The 19,096-nt window shown below is 35.2% G+C and overlaps 1 protein-coding gene across 2 annotated transcripts in view; it reads right to left on the reverse strand.

Moving 5' to 3' along the window:
- Positions 1-19,096, reverse strand: part of dgkb (diacylglycerol kinase, beta) — a 49,951-nt gene that overhangs the window by 2,519 nt on the left and 28,336 nt on the right. For both annotated transcript variants that reach the window (XM_079387716.1, XM_079387717.1), the window contains 4 exons: positions 9,455-9,545; positions 8,911-9,106; positions 2,247-2,367; positions 1,247-1,307 (listed from right to left, as the gene is read on the reverse strand). In XM_079387716.1, the coding sequence (XP_079243842.1) occupies positions 1,247-1,307; positions 2,247-2,367; positions 8,911-9,106; positions 9,455-9,545 (469 nt within the window). The remainder of the gene's footprint in view (positions 1-1,246; positions 1,308-2,246; positions 2,368-8,910; positions 9,107-9,454; positions 9,546-19,096) is intronic.

Below are 19,096 nucleotides of genomic sequence, written 5' to 3' on the forward strand. Positions count from 1 at the left end.
TGAAAGTGTCGTTAAAATCTTGTTTATTAACTTTCTTGTTCCTGTCACATTTAATTGGGTGCTGAATTCCCTTTTGTGGGTCAATTATAATTCCACATCAAAGGTGATGGTAAATATCAAGCTCTTCTCTTTGAATTCACCCATTTGCTTTGTTCATGAAAGTATTCAGACACAGTAATGGGAATCAGAAGGTAAATGGTACTGAACACCTCAAAAAGAAAACCTTTGGAGCATTTATGTTTAATTAAGAGGAAGAGTCAACATGACATTTTTTAACATATGGGGTGAAATCGAGAGTGTTCATATATAATGCAAATTTATTGGAATCATGCCCTTTTTAGTGTCTCTCTGGAACAATTTAGAAAGACAAGATCAAATTAGGTGCTTATTTTTATGAATAAATAAACTTGATGTTTCTCTGTGGAATAAAATTGATCTTTATTGCTAAATAATTAAAAAAAAAAAAATGTTTTTTGGAATATTTATTTATTTTGTAAAAATTTTATTTAAGAAAAAAATACATATTTAGTGATATTATTTGGTAAATAAATAATATCTATATATATAAAAAAGGAATATTTTCATTTATTTCCACATTGATTGCATGAAATATATAACAAAAAAATCTATTAAAAATGCAATTCCACTAATTTACACATAAACCCTCACAAGCAAGCAGATACAATGCAGCGCCACCTAAAAATGGATTAGCATAATCACTTTTGCTGAGGATAAGCTGGAACACCTGAATATTGACTGTAGTGTCTCAAAAGCATTCCTTACGTTTACTGACACTAATTAAGCCACAGCGAAGCCATAGGTTGCTATGGAGATCACCTGCTACGATAACAGTTTTGTTGGTGTCTACCTTTAACCACAAGTGCTCCTTCCAATTAATTGTGTTGTCATGCTTTTTGAATTCCAGGCATCGACAAAATGAAGTATATGTAAATGAACACTGCACTTCAGAAAAGATGCTTTCAGAGAAAGGAAACTTTAATTAAAAGCAAACAAAGCTTCGAATTTTGCAAATGAGGTGGTTGTTTCAGGCTGGAGCTTATTTTGAGCTTTCTTGTAAAACGGTGCTGTGATTTTTGCACAAGATATCAGGAGAATCTAAGACTGACCAACTAAAGCCAAAACCCAAAGTCAGCAAAAATATTCCTACACTTAAAAATTCAAAAACACATGCAATATAAAGGACATTTAAGCATTTAAAAATATTAAATGTGCATGCCATACTTACAGTGCATGGGCTCTGCATCCATGGCTCACCATCTATTTGCATAGGAAGGGCTTTACTGGTTCTGTCAATGGAACATAGTTATATAATACTGAAACATGAATATGTTAAAAGTAAAACAAAATTTTATTTTTGTTTATATACAGTACAGTATATCTGTAAACATCAAGATATTAGGTTAATTTTTTTGTTTTTCTGCACCATTTTTAATATTTTTCTGTCGTAAGTCTTACAGTGTGGCAAATTAACTTTGAATGTAGTCAAAGTACTGTAAAAATATTCTATGTAGTCTCTAAACATAATACACAACTATTCAAAAGTTTGGAGTTGGTACAACATTTAATGTTTTTGAAAGAAGGTCTCATGCTCACCAAAGCTGCATTTATTTGATAAAAAATACAGTAAAAACAGTAATATTGTGAACTATTATTACAATTTAAAACAACTGTTTTCTTTTTTTAAATATGTTTTTAAAGTATAATTTATTCATGTGATCCCAAAGCTGAATTTTTACTGCTCAAGTAAAATTTCGTATTTTAATCAATGTTGAAAACAGTTGTGGTGCTTAATATTTCTGTGGAAAACATTTTTTTCATTTATAAATAGACAGTTCAAAAGAACAGTGTTTATTTGAAACAGAAATATATATTTTTTTAATTATAAATGTCTTCAATGTCACTTTTAAAGAATTTAATGCACCCTTGCTGAGTAAAAGTATTAATTTCTTAAAGAAAACTTAACCCTAAACTTTGAAACCGTAGCATATCATTAATATTATCAAAAATCTTAAAAAGTTCCTAAAAGCTGCCTTAATTGTAATTGTATTATCTTAATAATAAAAGAACTAGCAAAAAAAGTAAAGCATAATATAAAGGGTTCTACTATAGAAATAATGTTCCCCAAATGCACTACTTCATTGGACAAGTAAACATTTCTAAATTCAGTATATTAGGAACAACACACTGGAGGATGGGGTTGATTTGTAATTACAATGAAAAGTAACCTGATAATGATGGAGGAACACTGGGCCAGACGTCTGCCTGCGCTCTTCAGACCTGTGTAGATCTGCCCCATTTCCATTGCCCCCTCCAGCCCCACCACCTCCAACAGCTGATCAGACGGGTCTAAGAGACAAAAAGAAAACTTGTGACCAATAGAAAAACTAATGAGGTCAACCTGATCTAAAAATGAGCAAAAATCCATCAAATAATGAAAAAGACTAGTTGCACTTCATCTTAGAAAATTCTGTTCCTAACAGACATTTTCATTCACATCATTTAATTAAATAAAAAGTCTAGTCTGGTTAAACTCTCCGAACATACCTGCCAGTTCCTCTAGATCCAGATAATGAATCTTGAATCAATCTGCCTGGTTCTATCTGGATGCACCACAAATGAACTTCCTTTAAATAATACATTTTTATAGTATATCCTGTTGTGTCCTGTATGATAAATTGCTTATGATTTTTCACATTTATAATTCGTTTTGCAAAAAAACATCTGGTAAATGACAAAATATAAATATGTAACACATGCAAAATATGTGCTAATACCTAAAGTGAATTATTTAGCATTATCATTAACGTACATGAGATACACAAACCAAAGAGCCCAAAAAGGCAGTCCTCTCCCTCCAAAACACAAAACCAATATCAATATCCCTGTCAAAATGGGTTAGCCTTTTAAACCATCCGCTTTCTACCAAACGCTTGAGTCTGACCCGTGGGGGACGTCAGGGGGAAAAGATTATGAGGAGAAAGACCAAAAGAGAAGATGAGGAGCAGACAGTGGAGGTGTGTTTGGGGCGGAAGGGGGGGGGGGGGGGGGGGGGGGGGGTGAGAAGAAGAGAAAAAAAAGCAGACAAGCTTGAATTGGAATCTTCACAGTCTGCCTTCCGCTCTAAAAAAGCATAAATTGTCACCGTTGGAGAAAAGGAGGGGAGAAAAAAACACCAACAACCCACAAACAAAACACCTATTAATTAGAATGCGATACTGATGCAAAGCAATCTCGTGTTCCTCCATATTTATTAATTTCTTTTTTGTTTTGAAGTTATGAGCATTGATTTTTCCTCGGTCGGAGGTCCAGTGTCGCGCTGGGACCATCTGTTCAGTAACAGCTCCTATGAGTCTTCCTCTCCTCCTCCTCAAACACACACACACGGTGTCATTCAGTCCACAGACAGGCAACAGTCAAACCACACAAATAAACAGAAGCGAGTGCTGGCAAAGCTCTGACCGCTAGCACAAGGTCCAGTTAGGTCTGTTGCACTAATCATTTCTATTTACGCTTTAGCCACTTTTGAAATCTTAGTGAGATGGAAAAAGAGAGGGAATGTGATAAGGAAATGTTGCGAGCCAAGTTCAAACTCTTGCCACTAACATAAGCACGATGGCTTAATGTGCATATGTATCATGTATCTTACATCTATTCTATTCTATTCCTTACATTTACTAAATTGAACATTATTGTTCTATTCTAATCCTATATTCTAATGCTAATATTTAATCTTATTTTATTCTATTCCTTACATTTATTATATTCTATTTCTATTATTTTATATCTTATTCTATTCCTTGCTTTTGTTCTGTTCTATACCTTGCATTCATTCCATTTGATTTTATAGCTTGCATATTTCATAAAAATCAATTTCTTACATCTAACCTATTTTCTCTCATTTATTTAACTCTGGATTATGCATTTTATATCTTATTCTATTTCTTGCATTTTTTCTATTCTATATCTTACATTTAGTCTATTCTATACCATCCTGCATATTTTATATATTTATTTAGATTTCTTACATTTATTCTATTCTATATCATACATTCATTAGTATATTCTATACCATAGCTTTCATATTTTTCAACTTATTTTCATATTTTTCATATCTTATTCTATTTTTAATATTTACTCTAGTTTGTATCTTACATTTATTTAATTCTATTCCATAGCTTACATGTTTTTTATCTTAATCTGTTCCTTAGATTTATTCTATTGCCTCACATTTATTCCATTCTTTAACTTGCATATTTTATATCATATTTTATTTCTTACATCTAATCTTTTTACATTCAATTCTATAGCTCGCACATTTTATATCTCATTCTATTCTTTATATTTATCAAATTCTCTTACATTTTATTCCATTCAGTTCTAGTCTACATATTTGATATCTAATGTAATTCTATTTCTTACATTTATTATGCTCTATTTCCTTACATTTATTCCATTCTGTAGCTTACATATTTTATCTTGTTCTATCTATTCCTTGTTTTATTCTATTCTGTATCTTACATTTCTATTCTATTCTATTCTATTCTATTCTATTCTACCTTACATATATTTTTCGTACTTTTTTCTGTTATATTCTGTATAAATTCTATTTAGATCCCCTGCGGGTGCTAGGTAGTGCTTGGAGTCATAACTGTTACTATAAAATGTATTTTTGCATGGCTCAAACACTGTTGACCAATCAGAAGCAAGGATCAGAAAGTCCATTCACATATTCAAGTTAAATGCCATTTGTATGGAAAAAGTCATTCCACAGGTACCTAAGGGCAATGCAGGAATATATTTCTTAAAAATGTAAAAGCTAAACAACAAAACAGAGTTGGTTACAGTTGTCTGGCAACCACAGTTAACGGGGTAACACAAATTCTTGGATTGTTGTACTAACGCGGTGTTCAACTGTTGTCAAGGAGACAGGCTGCGAACGAGGCCTTGCTGGGATTCGAAAAAGTGTGAGAAGTAAGAACTGCATGCGTTGAGTGTGTGTGTGTGTGTGTGTGTGTGTGTGTGTGTGTGTGTGTGTGTGTGGACAGCGTCAGAGACAGTCTAAGGGGATTTCTAAACACACTCTCTACCTACAGCTTCACATGCTCTGGATGGGAGCTGTCATCTCTTTTAAATTCTCTTGGAATTGAATTGTATTCGATGGACACTATTCCATGAGGCCAAGGGAGAGGATTTCTGAATGGCAGTGAAGTGACACAACTGACGCTGGTAGGTCATATGACAGTAACAACATTTCGGATATAGTATGTCTGAATTTCATTCATACTATCCAGATTCATACTATATAGAACATATTTTTTTTATCAGTTGCAAAGTAAGTTCAAATTCAAATGAAATACCTACTCAGACAGGATGTGATTTTGGACACGCAGCTGGTGAAACATCTACTAGCCAACAAAAAATTAAGCTCTAATTATATTCTAACAAAAAAGTACAATTTCAATCAAATTAAATTAAATAATAAAAATGTTTAATTAAATAATTTGCAACATTTAAAGTAAATTAAATTCTAAAAAATACACATTTAAATTAATTAAAACTTACATTTATCTAAAATAATATTAATAAAAATAAATTTACATGGCTTTTTGAATAGCTGCCAGTGAAGAAATATCCTTTTGTGCACATAATATACCAGGAGGGGTTAACTGGCCAAACCCTAACCCCTTGGTTCTAAAAATATACTAAAAAATAAAGAATAACCAAACATAATTTCAGAAATAATGACTGTTTTCAAACAGGTTTTCTGAAGACTCCAATAAAACTGCTTTAAATCAAATAGCCCCACCCATAGATGACATGATTGGTTGATGTCCACTACTTAAACAAACAGACATTTTTTAAACTTTTTAGAAAAATTTAGATTTTATTTTTACACTTTCAACCTCCACATCTATTTCTAAAAGACCCTGCATGTAAAGCTGGGATAAGAAAAAAATATTTAAACACCAAAATGTCAAATCACCTTCACTTTTGAACACAAACCTCTCTTTCTTTTGCACATGCACACACACATACAAGCCGTATGCACCTGATAATGGTGTTTTCTTGTCACCTGTTTTTTTTTCTGTGTGATTGAACAGCCCGTGTTGCTCATGACGCACATGGTGCGCGGGAGGGGGTTTGAGGGGCTTTCGCACAGTGTGTCAGGGGACATCAGTAGCCCCAGTGCAGCCCACGTCCATGCTGAATAATTCAGCCTGCCGCCATTCCCTTCCACCTGAGGAGGCCTGTCTCCTAGCGTTACCAGCAGGGCCACTCAACTGCTCCCAAAAGGTAAGACTCTACCCCATCTGAGAGCCGGGCCTCGGGGGCTAATGCACTCCCTGTTTACCAACCAGCTAATGCTCCCTCGACTAATCTGACAAGCACAGGCCTCTCACCTTCAGAGCTCCTTCAGATGAAGCCGCATCTACGAAGGCTTTCAAAACCATCAGCGAGGCACCCAGGCTTAGTGCCTTCTCTGGTCCAAACCTGGGCTCGTGGTCGCCTTCACGCCAATCAATAGATCTTTTTTCCAGAGTAAATGGAATAGAATGGAGCGTAAAGGGTTTTGTACTCTTGCTCTCTTTTTTGGATGCCGATTTTATTCACCAAGTGCTCCGTCTCTACTGAGAGCGGCAGCAGAGATGCAGTGGCAGGATATTAAAGCAAACATGCATGATACAAATGGGTGCATTTATCAGCTGCTGACTTGTATTGACTGAAATTAAAGAGTGCAAGGGGCTGGATGAACCGTAAAGACGTCTCAGACTAACGACACCTGAGATAATGGATTGGTACTTGGGGTTTAACTGAGGTGGACAGATTAAAGAGTTTAATGAATGAGATACTACGGAGTTATGGCGTGTAAATGTACCGATATTGATATACTGTACAAAAAATGAATAAGAATACTCATACTAGAGGTTATATTTCATTTTCACCCATATTGACTGGAAAGAAAGCAGCTGGGCCAAGCAAGTAAACTCTTTAAACAAGAAAGTCGAACTGACAATCTCTTTCAAATGGGTGATTTCTCATCAGGGAACCTCGAATACTGTGATTGTAAGACTCGAACAGGCTCTGACGTTTCACCCTTCATTCTGCTCTTTGTGATCCCAAACGGTCCCATGATAACGGCCCAAAGAGATTCTGTAAAACTACAATCAATGCTCTCAAAGCAGCACGATACATGGCTTTTCCCCAACGTGGTGACAACCGGCGTACACATTTCTAGATTAGTGAATAGCGTTCTGCCTTCACGATTCTCCGTGGAGGGAACATCTAAGTGTTTATCTGAACAACAACAAGTCTTTAGTGTTTTTTGCACTTTGACAGGATTTGGGTTAATATCATTTGGCAGAGAACTAGGTGTAAGTGTTTATGCGTGTTTGGTATCTCACTTGTATCAGCAGCACAGCATTTGCTCTTCTTGCATAGATAATTTTTATTAGGGTTCATCACAACAATCTCTAGGCCAAATTGCTGCTTATTCTGGCCAAAATGTAACTATTCTATGAGATGTATGAATTTGTATTCTTTTTCCCCATAAGAACACTAAAGTCTATTAAGCAGATTTTTTAAAAACTACACAAATTGTTAGAATTTATAGCAAAAATTCACCAAAATGTAAAATGGCTATGAATTGTGTTGATCTGACTGACATGTAAAGTGATAAACTACAGTTAGATTTTTTTTTTTTTTTTTTACAGTATGTGCCATTTAGAGGTGGGTTTATTAAAAGTATATTATGTGATAAAACATTGTTATACATATTGTATTTACCAAACATATAACATTGCGGCAAATTATTCAAACTGTAGAAGTCATTTTCCACCGCAGACTAAATCTAGCAATGCAACTTCATACTGTATTTCACATTATGACTTTATTTTTCACAATGTGTCTTTATATCTCATATATGGATCTTTAAATCTCCCAAATGAGATTTTATATCTCACAAATGGGACTTTGTATAGCATATTATGACTTACAATGTGATTCTATATATCACAATTTTGACTTTATATCTCATGTTATGGCTTTATACAGTATCTCACATCATGACGTTGTATTTAACATAATTTTGCCTCTCACAAACTATATTTTTTCTTAGAGACAGGCTTTATTAGCAAACAGTAGTACAGAGTTATGTTTGTGCTATTCTGACTATCTCACAAACATAACTTAAAGACAGTTAAACAGTTTATCAAGTTAAATTGCTACTAAGTGCCTCAAAATAAAATTGGAATATATTTTAAAGATGTGTTATCATAATAATCTGGCAAACTGAGTGATTAGTTTTGTGTGCAATGAGTATTAAACAGTCAGTGAACAGACTGTAGTCCGAGACTACAAAGCACCAAAGATTCACAACTGTGTGAATTTTGTATTATGAAAAACAGGAATTTGCAGGCCTGGCTCTGATTTATGTCGGTCATTTCAGTACACTTAGCACAGCTAGTGGCAGCAGCAGATGTATGTGACAGTAAGCCTGCTGCTTTAGAAAGTTATTGAAACCCCAATCAGCCTGTTTTACCATGGTACAGTTGAGTCTGCTTTGATTGGACAGGTCTGTCCACCAACGCTAGCACAAGCCATTACAGAGCCACTGACAATCCCAAACACTGACATTAAAACTGCATCCCTTCAACCCAAACAAAAGCCACTCGCCATGATTCAATGTGTCACTGGTGAAATATTCATCATGAAAGAAAAGTTCCTCAGAAGTTGCCTTTGATTAATCAGGTATGAAGACAAGGACTTTGCAAACCAGTAACGTAAAGGTGACCCTTAAAGAAATGTTCCAAGTTAAATGCAAGTTAAGCTCTAATGACATCATTTATGGCATAATGTTGATTGCCACAGAAAATATAAGCGTTTATATACCTTGGACAGCAAAAACGAGTTGTTTGGGGTCAACAATTGGGGTCTTCTTTTCCGGAGACTTCTTCCCTGTTCGACGGTGACCCCTCCGTTTCTTGCTCTCTCCCCAAATGTTGGAACCGCCGTGCATGCTGGGAATATTCAGGATGGCAATGCCCTCCAATGAGATGTTGCTGAGGTTTAGGGTGACACCATCACACTATAAAACATGAGAAAGATAAAATTACAATTATTATACAATGAGTGAACAAATAATTGGCTTGATCGATCAATCAATCAATAATGAATAAATAAATGAATAAATAAATAAATCACTGTTGCACTAGCATTAACAAGCTAAAAATTATGTGCTTTCTGTTACGTGGCCCTTTCTGAAAAATCATCAGTATTTTGTGTGAATACAACAAAATCTTGAAAGACATTTTGTCAAAATGTACTTTTTTGGCTTAAAACAATACACTACAGTTCTTTCCAGTGGTTCAGCAGGGAGTGTTTAAGTGTTAGAAAGGTGATAAGGCATGTGGGTTTCGCACTTTATTCTCATTACCTCCACCTCAAGATAATCATGCAGCTTCTTGCAAGTTGCCGAGAAGGTCTCTGAGGTTCCAAACTCAAAGTACCAAAGCTTATTCTTCCTCCTGAAACCAACAAGTTGTGTCAGTTTTTTATGGATAATGTATCATTTACAACTCATGCAATCATTAAGTAAGTGGTGAGGCATGGTATTAAATATCTGAGCGGGTAACCTGCAGAATATACGGATACCATGGTTATAAGTCGATATATTTTAATGTGCATGATTTTTTTAAGCAAACATTTAACCTATGAATCAGATACTGATATTTATATGGCCAGAAAGTAAGATGAAATTCTGATAGTTTCGATTGTAAATCAATGAGATCTTTATGACAGTATAACAGACTAACTACATAAAATGCATATAAATATCAGTTTATACCCAATTCTGTGTAAGAGTGTATCTAAATGTTTAATTGTTTAATCAAAGCTGCAGTTTTTATTGTGGAGGCAAAAATATAATGCAATGCAATACAATGATGATTCAGAGATAAACAAATAAATGTTTTTTAAAAGATAATATGATAAAATGATGGATAATTAAAAATACCTAAGTTGTTTCAATCCAGTACATGTTCATTTTGAAATATTACAAATAATGTCCAGAATTTTAATATTAGTGCATTGTAACTGTAAGACTGTAGGCTCAAAATCAAAATGCTTTAGAGTTATGCATAACCTAAAGTAATTCACAATGACTGTCTGGTCTTGTCTGAATGAAATTGATAGATATCCAGGATGACTCAAAAACTGAAGCACATGGCGCAAACCCCTACCATCAAAGATCCCAGCTAGGGTTCAGAGAGGGTAATCTAGCTGCCCCTTCAATTAAGAGTGGGCTGTGGAGCCGGACCCCTGTCCCCCACCCCACACAAAGTCTCTCTGGGACCAGGATCATGATCAGTGACCTCACCAGAACAAACCACCATCTGCTTTCATTACCAGCAGACACACACACCTGAACCTTCTACAGCAGGGACCAAACAGCAAGGATTTCGAGATTTAGAGAATGACACAATCCGAAGCAGAAAAAAGGGATCTGGTTAAAGGAAAAATAAAGGAGAAGGAGGACTCAGTAATTGGCATTAAAACAATAAAAAGGCTTAAAGAAATAGTTCATACAAAAATGAAAATGTACTTAACCCTCAGGCCATCCAAGATGTAGATGAGTTTGTTCCATCATTAGAAAAAATTTGGAGAAATTTAGAATTACATCACTTGCTCACCAATGGATCCTCTACAGTGAATGGGTGCCGTCCAAACAGCTGATAAAAACATTACAATTATCCACAAGTAATCCACGTGACTCCAGTCCATCAATTAATGTATTGTGAAGTGAAAAACTGTGTTTATAAGAAACAAATCCATCAAAGCATTTTTAACTTCAAACCTTTTTTTCCGAGTCCTTTATCCATAATATTGTTTTCTCCAGAGCTAAAGTCATCTTGTCTGAATCAGGAGAGAAATAAGCCCAAATCAAGCACTCATTCTAAAAAAAAAAAAACAGTCCAAAACAGGATTACTTGTAGTGGTGTGGATTATTGTGATGTTTTTATCAGCTGTTTGTATTCTCATTCTGACGGCACCCATTCACTGCAGAGGATCCACTGGTGAGCAAGTGATGTACTGTAATTTTACATTTCTTCAAATCTGTTCTAATGAAGAAACAAACTCATCTACATCTGGGCGTGAGAACATTTTCAGTAAATTTTCATTTTTTGTTGAAGGAGTAGACTGACGAGCAGTCATAGTGTTTGTTAGCACGGTAGTTTTTCAACTTTTTAGCCATAATGAAAAAGAAGAAAAAAGATAAACGCATAAAAGCATTTTAAAGTGTTATCTTTGTAACATCAATCGTAATTAAAGGGGAGGTGAGAGGTATTTTTCACCTAATTTCACACAGAATGGATTAAATTTATATTAATGGCAGCAGCACTTCTTAAATGCCCATAACTTGAATCCGACCAAAGTCCTGGCATCAGTCGCAAATCCAGAACAGATTATCAATCAGGGGTCCGCAGCAGGGGGAAAAAACCTTTTAAAACACGCTGATGTGCAGAAACTGCGCAATAAAAAATGGCCCCCTCTTCACTGGATCCCAGCCCCAACAACCTGGATCTATTAGTATAAGCAGGACAACAATCGCTGAATTATTGATTTCCTCATTAGACTTTTTGTCAGGACCATTTAGTGACGTTAAAAATGAGCTTTCATTAGCCACTTGCAGGAGAACCTCGCCGCCTTTGATTTATAATGTGCAACATGGTCAATATATGGCAGAACGGATGAGGAAAACACGGTGCACACGCTGAGATCGGCCCCCGTACATAACCACACACACCTCAAAGCACAGATTGCATGGACACACACACTTCTTCATAGTGACAGATGCTGAAAACTCTCCTCCCAGAGAGTACTTACAGTTATAGTACAGATTCAGGACATACAGGATGCCTGGATTAACATATGGACCTTTATGTTCGTTATGCATCTTGGTAGGGCTGCTAATTAAAAGACTTCTAATTAAAAGCTGCGTTAAAACCCAGAGCAGAATGTCGAGTGATGGCTTGTTTGCATAAATTATATTTTATCTGAATGCGAAGGGTAACAGCCACAGGTAAATATCCGTGCAGTGTCATTTGTGAACTTTTGACTGGATATTTTTATAAAATATTTGTTTTAATGTAATAGAATTTGGTTCCAAATCAATATGCTGTATTTTTAAAGAACTGAAGAAATGTCATACAGCTTTAAAAGTTGCACAAAATGTAGTCTATAAGACTTTAAATTCTGAATCCTGAAAAAAAACTAATTAATTGCACATTTTTTTCTGAAATTAATCGTGATTAATCCCGATTAATCCCTTCTAACATTTAAGTTTTTAAAATTACTTTTACATTGCAATAATTTCACATTCAATCTTCAAATTAATGTCAAAACAACAGAAAGACAGTATATTTTTTAATATACTAAGGCGAAGTGGTGTTCGCGTCTGAAACGTCTCCGGTTTGATGTGGTCGTAAAGACCCTCTGCATTTAAATAAACGATGGTTCTTGTCAAGAAATATTAGACAGAAACAGCCGTTGTGTGTGGGGTGGCCAACCCTAGCTCGCCCTGCGTTAACCGCATTAAATATTTAAACTGAAAAAAATGAATCGCCTGCGTTAACGTGCTAATTTTAATACAACATTCTAAAACATGAAAAAAGTAACTAACTACTAAATAAAAAATAAGAACCAGTTTTGCATCAAAGTATCAATATGGATGAGATTTCATAGTTTTGAGATTTTAAAAAAAAAGTAAATAATTTTTCATTCTGTTCCACACACAAAGATATTACTTTAGAAGATATAGGTAAGCTTTCATTTAGCGAAGACTTAAATACAGGTGCTTTGTGACATTTTGTGACCATAGAAGTGGCCAGATAAACTGTCCTTGTATATAAAAAAAAGTGTGAAAATGTCAGAATTTTTCACAAAGAGAGAAAAAAGCATAAAATAAAGTAAAATAAAGAAGTAAAGACTAAATAGAATATACTTGTCTAATTATAGAAGTTTCAAGGTTTATAACATATTGCAGATCTCAGACAATGTATCTTTTTAGGCCTCACCTCTAATTTCTAGTATTGCAGACATTTGAGCAAAAGATGAGGATAGATTGAGCCCTTATGTCCTTAGTCGATTCCCTCCACTTAACCTAACAAGAGTGCTAAAGCGACAAATCAAGCCGATCCCTTAGCTCATTAGGTAATTAGGAGCATCTCATCTCTTCAATCGGATTCCCATCTGTTCCGTTCCCTTTCACCGACACACACAAGTAGGGCTGATAGACAGCGTCACAGCTGCACTAAAGACTGAGGGAAAGATCTGTGTGCACACACTAGGAGGGGTGGAATGAAATTTTGGTATATTCTTACATGGTAACAGAATTAAAGTGTACTAAAAGTACCAAAAATGTACATAAAGTGTTTTGAATCAAAATGGTCTATTGTGTGTCTTCCCAGTGCTACCAAACAAGGACTTGAGGCAAAGAGTCACTGTGGTGTTGTCGACCCGAGGCAACTTTGCCTTTCACCACTTTCTGCTGCATCTGAGGAAGGCAAACATGGTCTCGTCATTGATTTTTTTCTTTGACACCTAATCTAACCTGCAGTGATGTACGACCTCATTCTCACACTAATTTCGTCTTTATCTGAGGTGATAAATATCACATTGCTATAACTAGCTCTGTCAGGACTGCTCTGATGCACTGGTTTGTAGAACATGGCACTACAAGAAGAAGAGCAGAGAGAGAGGAAGAGAGAGGTGTTGCTTGTTATAAAACCGTAACCCTATAGCACAGTGATATTTTAGTATCATTGAGATATGAGTTTTTAATAATATTTTGAATTAGTTTTTATTTTTAGATTTTGTTTTTCATTTTTATTAAGTTAAAGTTTTAGCAATTTAGTTGCGTTCTTGTCATTATATATATTATTTCAGGGTTAGTTTTACTTATTTTAGTAGATTTAGTAGAAAAATTTGTCTTGACAACTAGCTGAAATAAAATAAAAGTTTTTAAATATATTTGATTTTATTTAAAGTTTAATTCATTTCAGGTAAATATTTATTTTTACTGAATTTTTGATCAAATAAGTGCAGCAAATTAATTCCAATTTTTTTTATTCTAAATTTTGACCATTACCGTGCTTATATATCAGATTTTAATTGTTTTTATATAATAGTAGTTTTAAATCATTTTGACCGGTAGTGTATATAAAATCTAAAAATTAAAGAAGAGAAAAATATATAGAAAAAAACTAAAAACAAAATACTATACATATTCAATCTGGAAAAGTTCATTGTAATTATACATGTATAATTCCTCAAGATGTAATATTTCTACGGTAGGTTTCCCTTGTGGACAAAGCAATCCCAGAATGCACTGCAACAAGCTCAGTGAAAATACAAGATGTAAAGATGCATTTAGCAGTTACCTTTGTAACATTGAAAACAAGTTGAGTCTATCATACTGCACAATACATGTCTGATGTACAGAAAAAAAATAGGACTGTATGATTTCAATCAGGCTAAAATGTAAAACATACTGTGCAAGACAATGCCACACCAGACCCACATGACTGATGCAACATTACAAAATGATAAATTAAACCTAAAACCCACTTAAAGACGTGTAAAGTGTAAAGCCAGGCCTACTTCATGTGAAGTAGGCTCTCCTGACTCAGGGTGATGGTTAATGACTGGAGAGTGTGAAGGAGGAGAGGTTCCCTGACAGCTGGCAGCCCTGCAGGAGTCAGTGGCTCCACATGGGGCTGTGGCTACTGAAGAGGTTGCCGTGAAGGCGGAGGAGAACTCAGCAGGGGAAGCAGGCCTTTCTAGTACCGCTGGGTTTTATCTGGCTCGCCGTTCTGGTCAGAGACGAAGTGTACATCGGCACTTAAAACTGAACTCGAGCCTAACAGCTCTGCGTAATCTGTGATCATGATACCCAACAGTCATCGGTGCACAAGTATACACTCAGTCTCTTGTACAGTAAGGGTTTCCCTGTGGAATTCTGTTCCAGTGCAGATGGGGAATGTCTCACAGGCCCTGCAGATGGAAACCAGCATCTGTCAACTGAATCTAAGAGATGCAACATAGGTAATCAGATGACAGCAAGTCCTGGCACGTCTACAACATGAATGAATTGAGACTAAACCAGAGAGGATCTGGTCGATGGCCATCCATCTGAAATCAAACACATGGGGTCTTCCAAACATTTATAAAATTTTATAAATGATTTTATAAATGCTACTTTGTAGAATGTAAAAAAATAGCGTTCACTGAAAAATGATCATTTACTTTGCCTCATGTTATTTCAAACTATTACTTTAAGAACAGATGCTTCAGTTGGAACATTCAGCAGAGACCATTGCATAAACTTCCAAGTCAAACAAACAAGTCAATGCAGGGCTGAAACCATTAACTATTGAGGAGGACAATATTTTGTTTAATACATATGGGTTTTTCAATAATTGATTCTGAAACATTCCTATAATGCATTCCTTCGCTATGGTGACTTTTTTTTGAAGTGTTGATACCTGACATGATTGTGCAAGGTGTGAGATCTTCTAGCATTCAGTATGTGAAATGGCAAACATCAGGTGAAGTCGTCTGCTATTTCTGTATGTACGCAGTGTGTGAACATGAGGAGGTGGAGCAGGGAGGGATTTGAAAGTCCAGCAGGGATAGGGGACAGAGCCACAGGTGAGATCTCAATAAATTACACTCTGAAGTGGTCATTAATTATAGATGACATCCCAGTCAGACCAGCGATTTCATTTGAAATGAGGAGCAGTGTGCATAGCGGTGCTGCCCAGGGCTCTGCTGGGATGGTTTATGTATATATGTGTGTGTGTGTGTGTGTGTGTGTGTGTGTGTGTGAGAGAGAGAGAGAGAGAGACAGAGAGCAGTGGGTCAAACAGTCTTAGCTCTTGCAATAGCTTTTTGATGAGGACCCTCATTACGCTAAACGGCCCTCTATGGTTCAGCCTCCCTCCGACTCCAGGAAAGGTTAAACAGAGCATAATTAAAGAAGAGCACCTCAGGCTGAGCGTGTCACCCTTAAGGCGACACTCTGGTCAGCAGCAGGCTGTTTCAAAGATGGCTCAGCAGCGCTCAAGTACCCCTACCTAGTCAGTATCATATGGCTGAAATAAATTACACATTAATGACACTTTCATTTCTTTCACACTAGGTGTAGATGTGAAAATGCCAACAAGGAAATAATGACTAAAACCCTCGAATAAGTTTTAAAAGTCTAGAAAAAAAAACTTAAGTTAAGAAAGATTTTTTTATGTATTTGAAAGAAGTCTCTTATGCTCGCCAAGGCTGCATTTATTTGATCAAAAATACAGTAAAAACTACAGTATTGTTAGTTATTAAATTGTAAATTAGATTCTGAAATTTATAAATTTAGAATTTTAATTTTTCCTGATAGACCAAAGTGGAACTTTGCTCAAGAAACTATTATTAAAAAAATTTTTGTGGAAACTGTAATACATTTTTTTCAGGATTTCAGGATTCAGAAAGAAAGTTCAAAAGAAAAGCATTTATATGAAATATAAAACTTTTGTAACATTATAAATGTTGTTACTGTCACTTTTGATCAATTTGATGCATCCTTAAAGAATAAAAAGTATTAATTAAAATTAAAATAAAAAAACACCATAAATTTTGAATGGTATATTTTTTTCTGTACTGATTAAAAAAATGTAAATTAATAAAAAAAGAGAAAGTATAAAAATAAATATATATGACCACGTGTTGTATGCAAATCCCCTTTTAGTATCCATGTAAAAATAAGAACAAAAAAATAATTTTGGGGTTTAAATATTAAAGTACTAAAGACTAAGCACAAAAATATTTACAGTCACACATCCATTCATGTTCATCTGCCTTATGACCATTTCCACCTTGAGATCATATAGCTCTTATTGCTATTATCGTAAAACCTGAATAAGTTCATATGAGATCTGCATCAAACATTTTAAGAGGCTTTCAAATACCATTTATTTATTTATGAAAGTGATGGCTAATTCCAGTTTAACACAATTTTACTATGGTATTTTGGTGTAAAATTGTATTTTTTGTAGGCAACAACCGCAAGACCATAAAAAGATGCCACACATAACACTGAAGTTCACAAAACAAAGACAACTGAGACACGTTTTTTTCTCCTTTTTCACATCCTCCTGAAGACAGAGATTATCTTTGAAGCGCATGAACGATCAGTGACGAGAGAGAAAGTGTACTTTAACGAGTCCATGCAGCGCTGCCACACTGATTGTCTGCTTTTAATCCTCGACCTCATTATCACCCTCTGGTCTTACTCCAGCAGTAAATTAATCTATCTGCAAAGTGTCAAATCTTCTCACCTTCCTCCTGGTAATCACCCGAGGTGCAAATAAAACCAGGGCGCCGGGTTCGCTCAAGACCCCGTGTCCGTTATCAACAAGATGATGCCTTGTTATAATTAAAAACCAATTGGCCATTGCTGGGTTGCTCATTAAGCCGATCAAATATTTGTGTCTTCACTAAGGTCAATGCAATGACATACAATAACAGGCGGTGAGAACTGGAGAAAACGTTAGAGACTGGAAAAGTTGCACAGAGAAAACAGTCATTAAATATTGTTATTAAAAATATGCTCATTTTAATGCTACACCATTTTAAGAAGGAAAGGACTGTATGAAGTAACAAATAAAACACAGTAAAAAACCAAAAACAAGTTCAACTGTCAACACTGATACCTTTCTTAAGGCTTAAAAGAATAGTTCACCCCAAAAATGAAAGTTTGAATAAAATGTACTATCTGAGATGAGATTTGGAGAAATTTAGCATTCTATCACTTGCTCATAAATGGATTCTCTGCAGTGAATGGGTGCCGTAAGAATGAGAGTCCAAACAGCTGATAAAAACATCACAATAATCCACAAGTAACTCATACAACTCCAGTTCATTAATTCACTTCTTGTGAAAAGCTGCGTGTTTGTAATAAAGAAATCCATCATTAAGCCCTTTTTGTTTCTGGTTAAAATACAAGTCCTCTTTCCATATAATATTGCTTTCTCCAGTGAAAAAGTCTTGTTTGAATCAGGTTAGAAATATGCACAGATCAAGCACAGTTTGCAAGTGAAAACAGTCCAAAACACTTCTAAACAAATATAATTTTGATAAGAGATGGACTTTTGTAATAGAAGAAGCATTATTATGCATTACAGGGCCAGTTTTACTAAACAGGGCAAATTAGCACGAGAGCGCAATACCAAAAAAGCACTGATGGGAGGGGAAATTTCTGCGGGTGATTTACTAACAATGCGCAAATTAAAGAACACAGACGCAACATCTCATTTACATATAACGACCAACCCAATACAACAAGCGCAGCACAAATTAGCATAGTCACAAATAAAGAATAAAGAAGCCACAGTAACGTTGAAAAGAACCGGAGGACAAAAAAAATGAAGGTTTGCTAGAAGTTTTGATCGAGCTGGTATTTCGTGACTCCTCTAGGGTTCCAAGTTGTCTTTTATTTCCTGAAGCAAATTAAAAATAACATGTCTTGGCAAATGATACGTTTAGATAACGTGTTCTTCCAATACTATCTCACGACCAATCTGTACATATTTTACGAGGTGGCTAATTCGTATGACCTCGTACGATTTAGTAAGATTTGTCTAAACCCCAGTGACAGGTAGGTTTAGGGGCGGGTTTAGGTGTAGGTCATTCATACAAATTCATACGAATTGGCAACTTGTAAAATATGTATGAATTGCCGTGAGATTGGGCTGGGATTACTTGTGAATTATTGTGATGTTTTTATCAGAACTCTAATTCTGACGGCACCCATTCACAGCACAGGATCAAGTGAAATAATGCTAAATATCTCAGAATCTGTTCTGATTTAATTCCATTAATTGTGCCCAAATGTGTACTCAAATGATTTGTGTAATTCATTAAGACATTAACACACTATTTATCTGAAATAGAATTCTGAAAATCATGCAAAATGTATCCTTAAAAGCACCGTATCAAACTTTAAAAGGCCCTGTTTCACAGAACGACCCCTGGG

This window comes from Barbus barbus, assembly GCF_936440315.1.
Source record: "Barbus barbus genome assembly, chromosome: 31".
Lineage (NCBI taxonomy): Eukaryota > Metazoa > Chordata > Actinopteri > Cypriniformes > Cyprinidae > Barbus > Barbus barbus.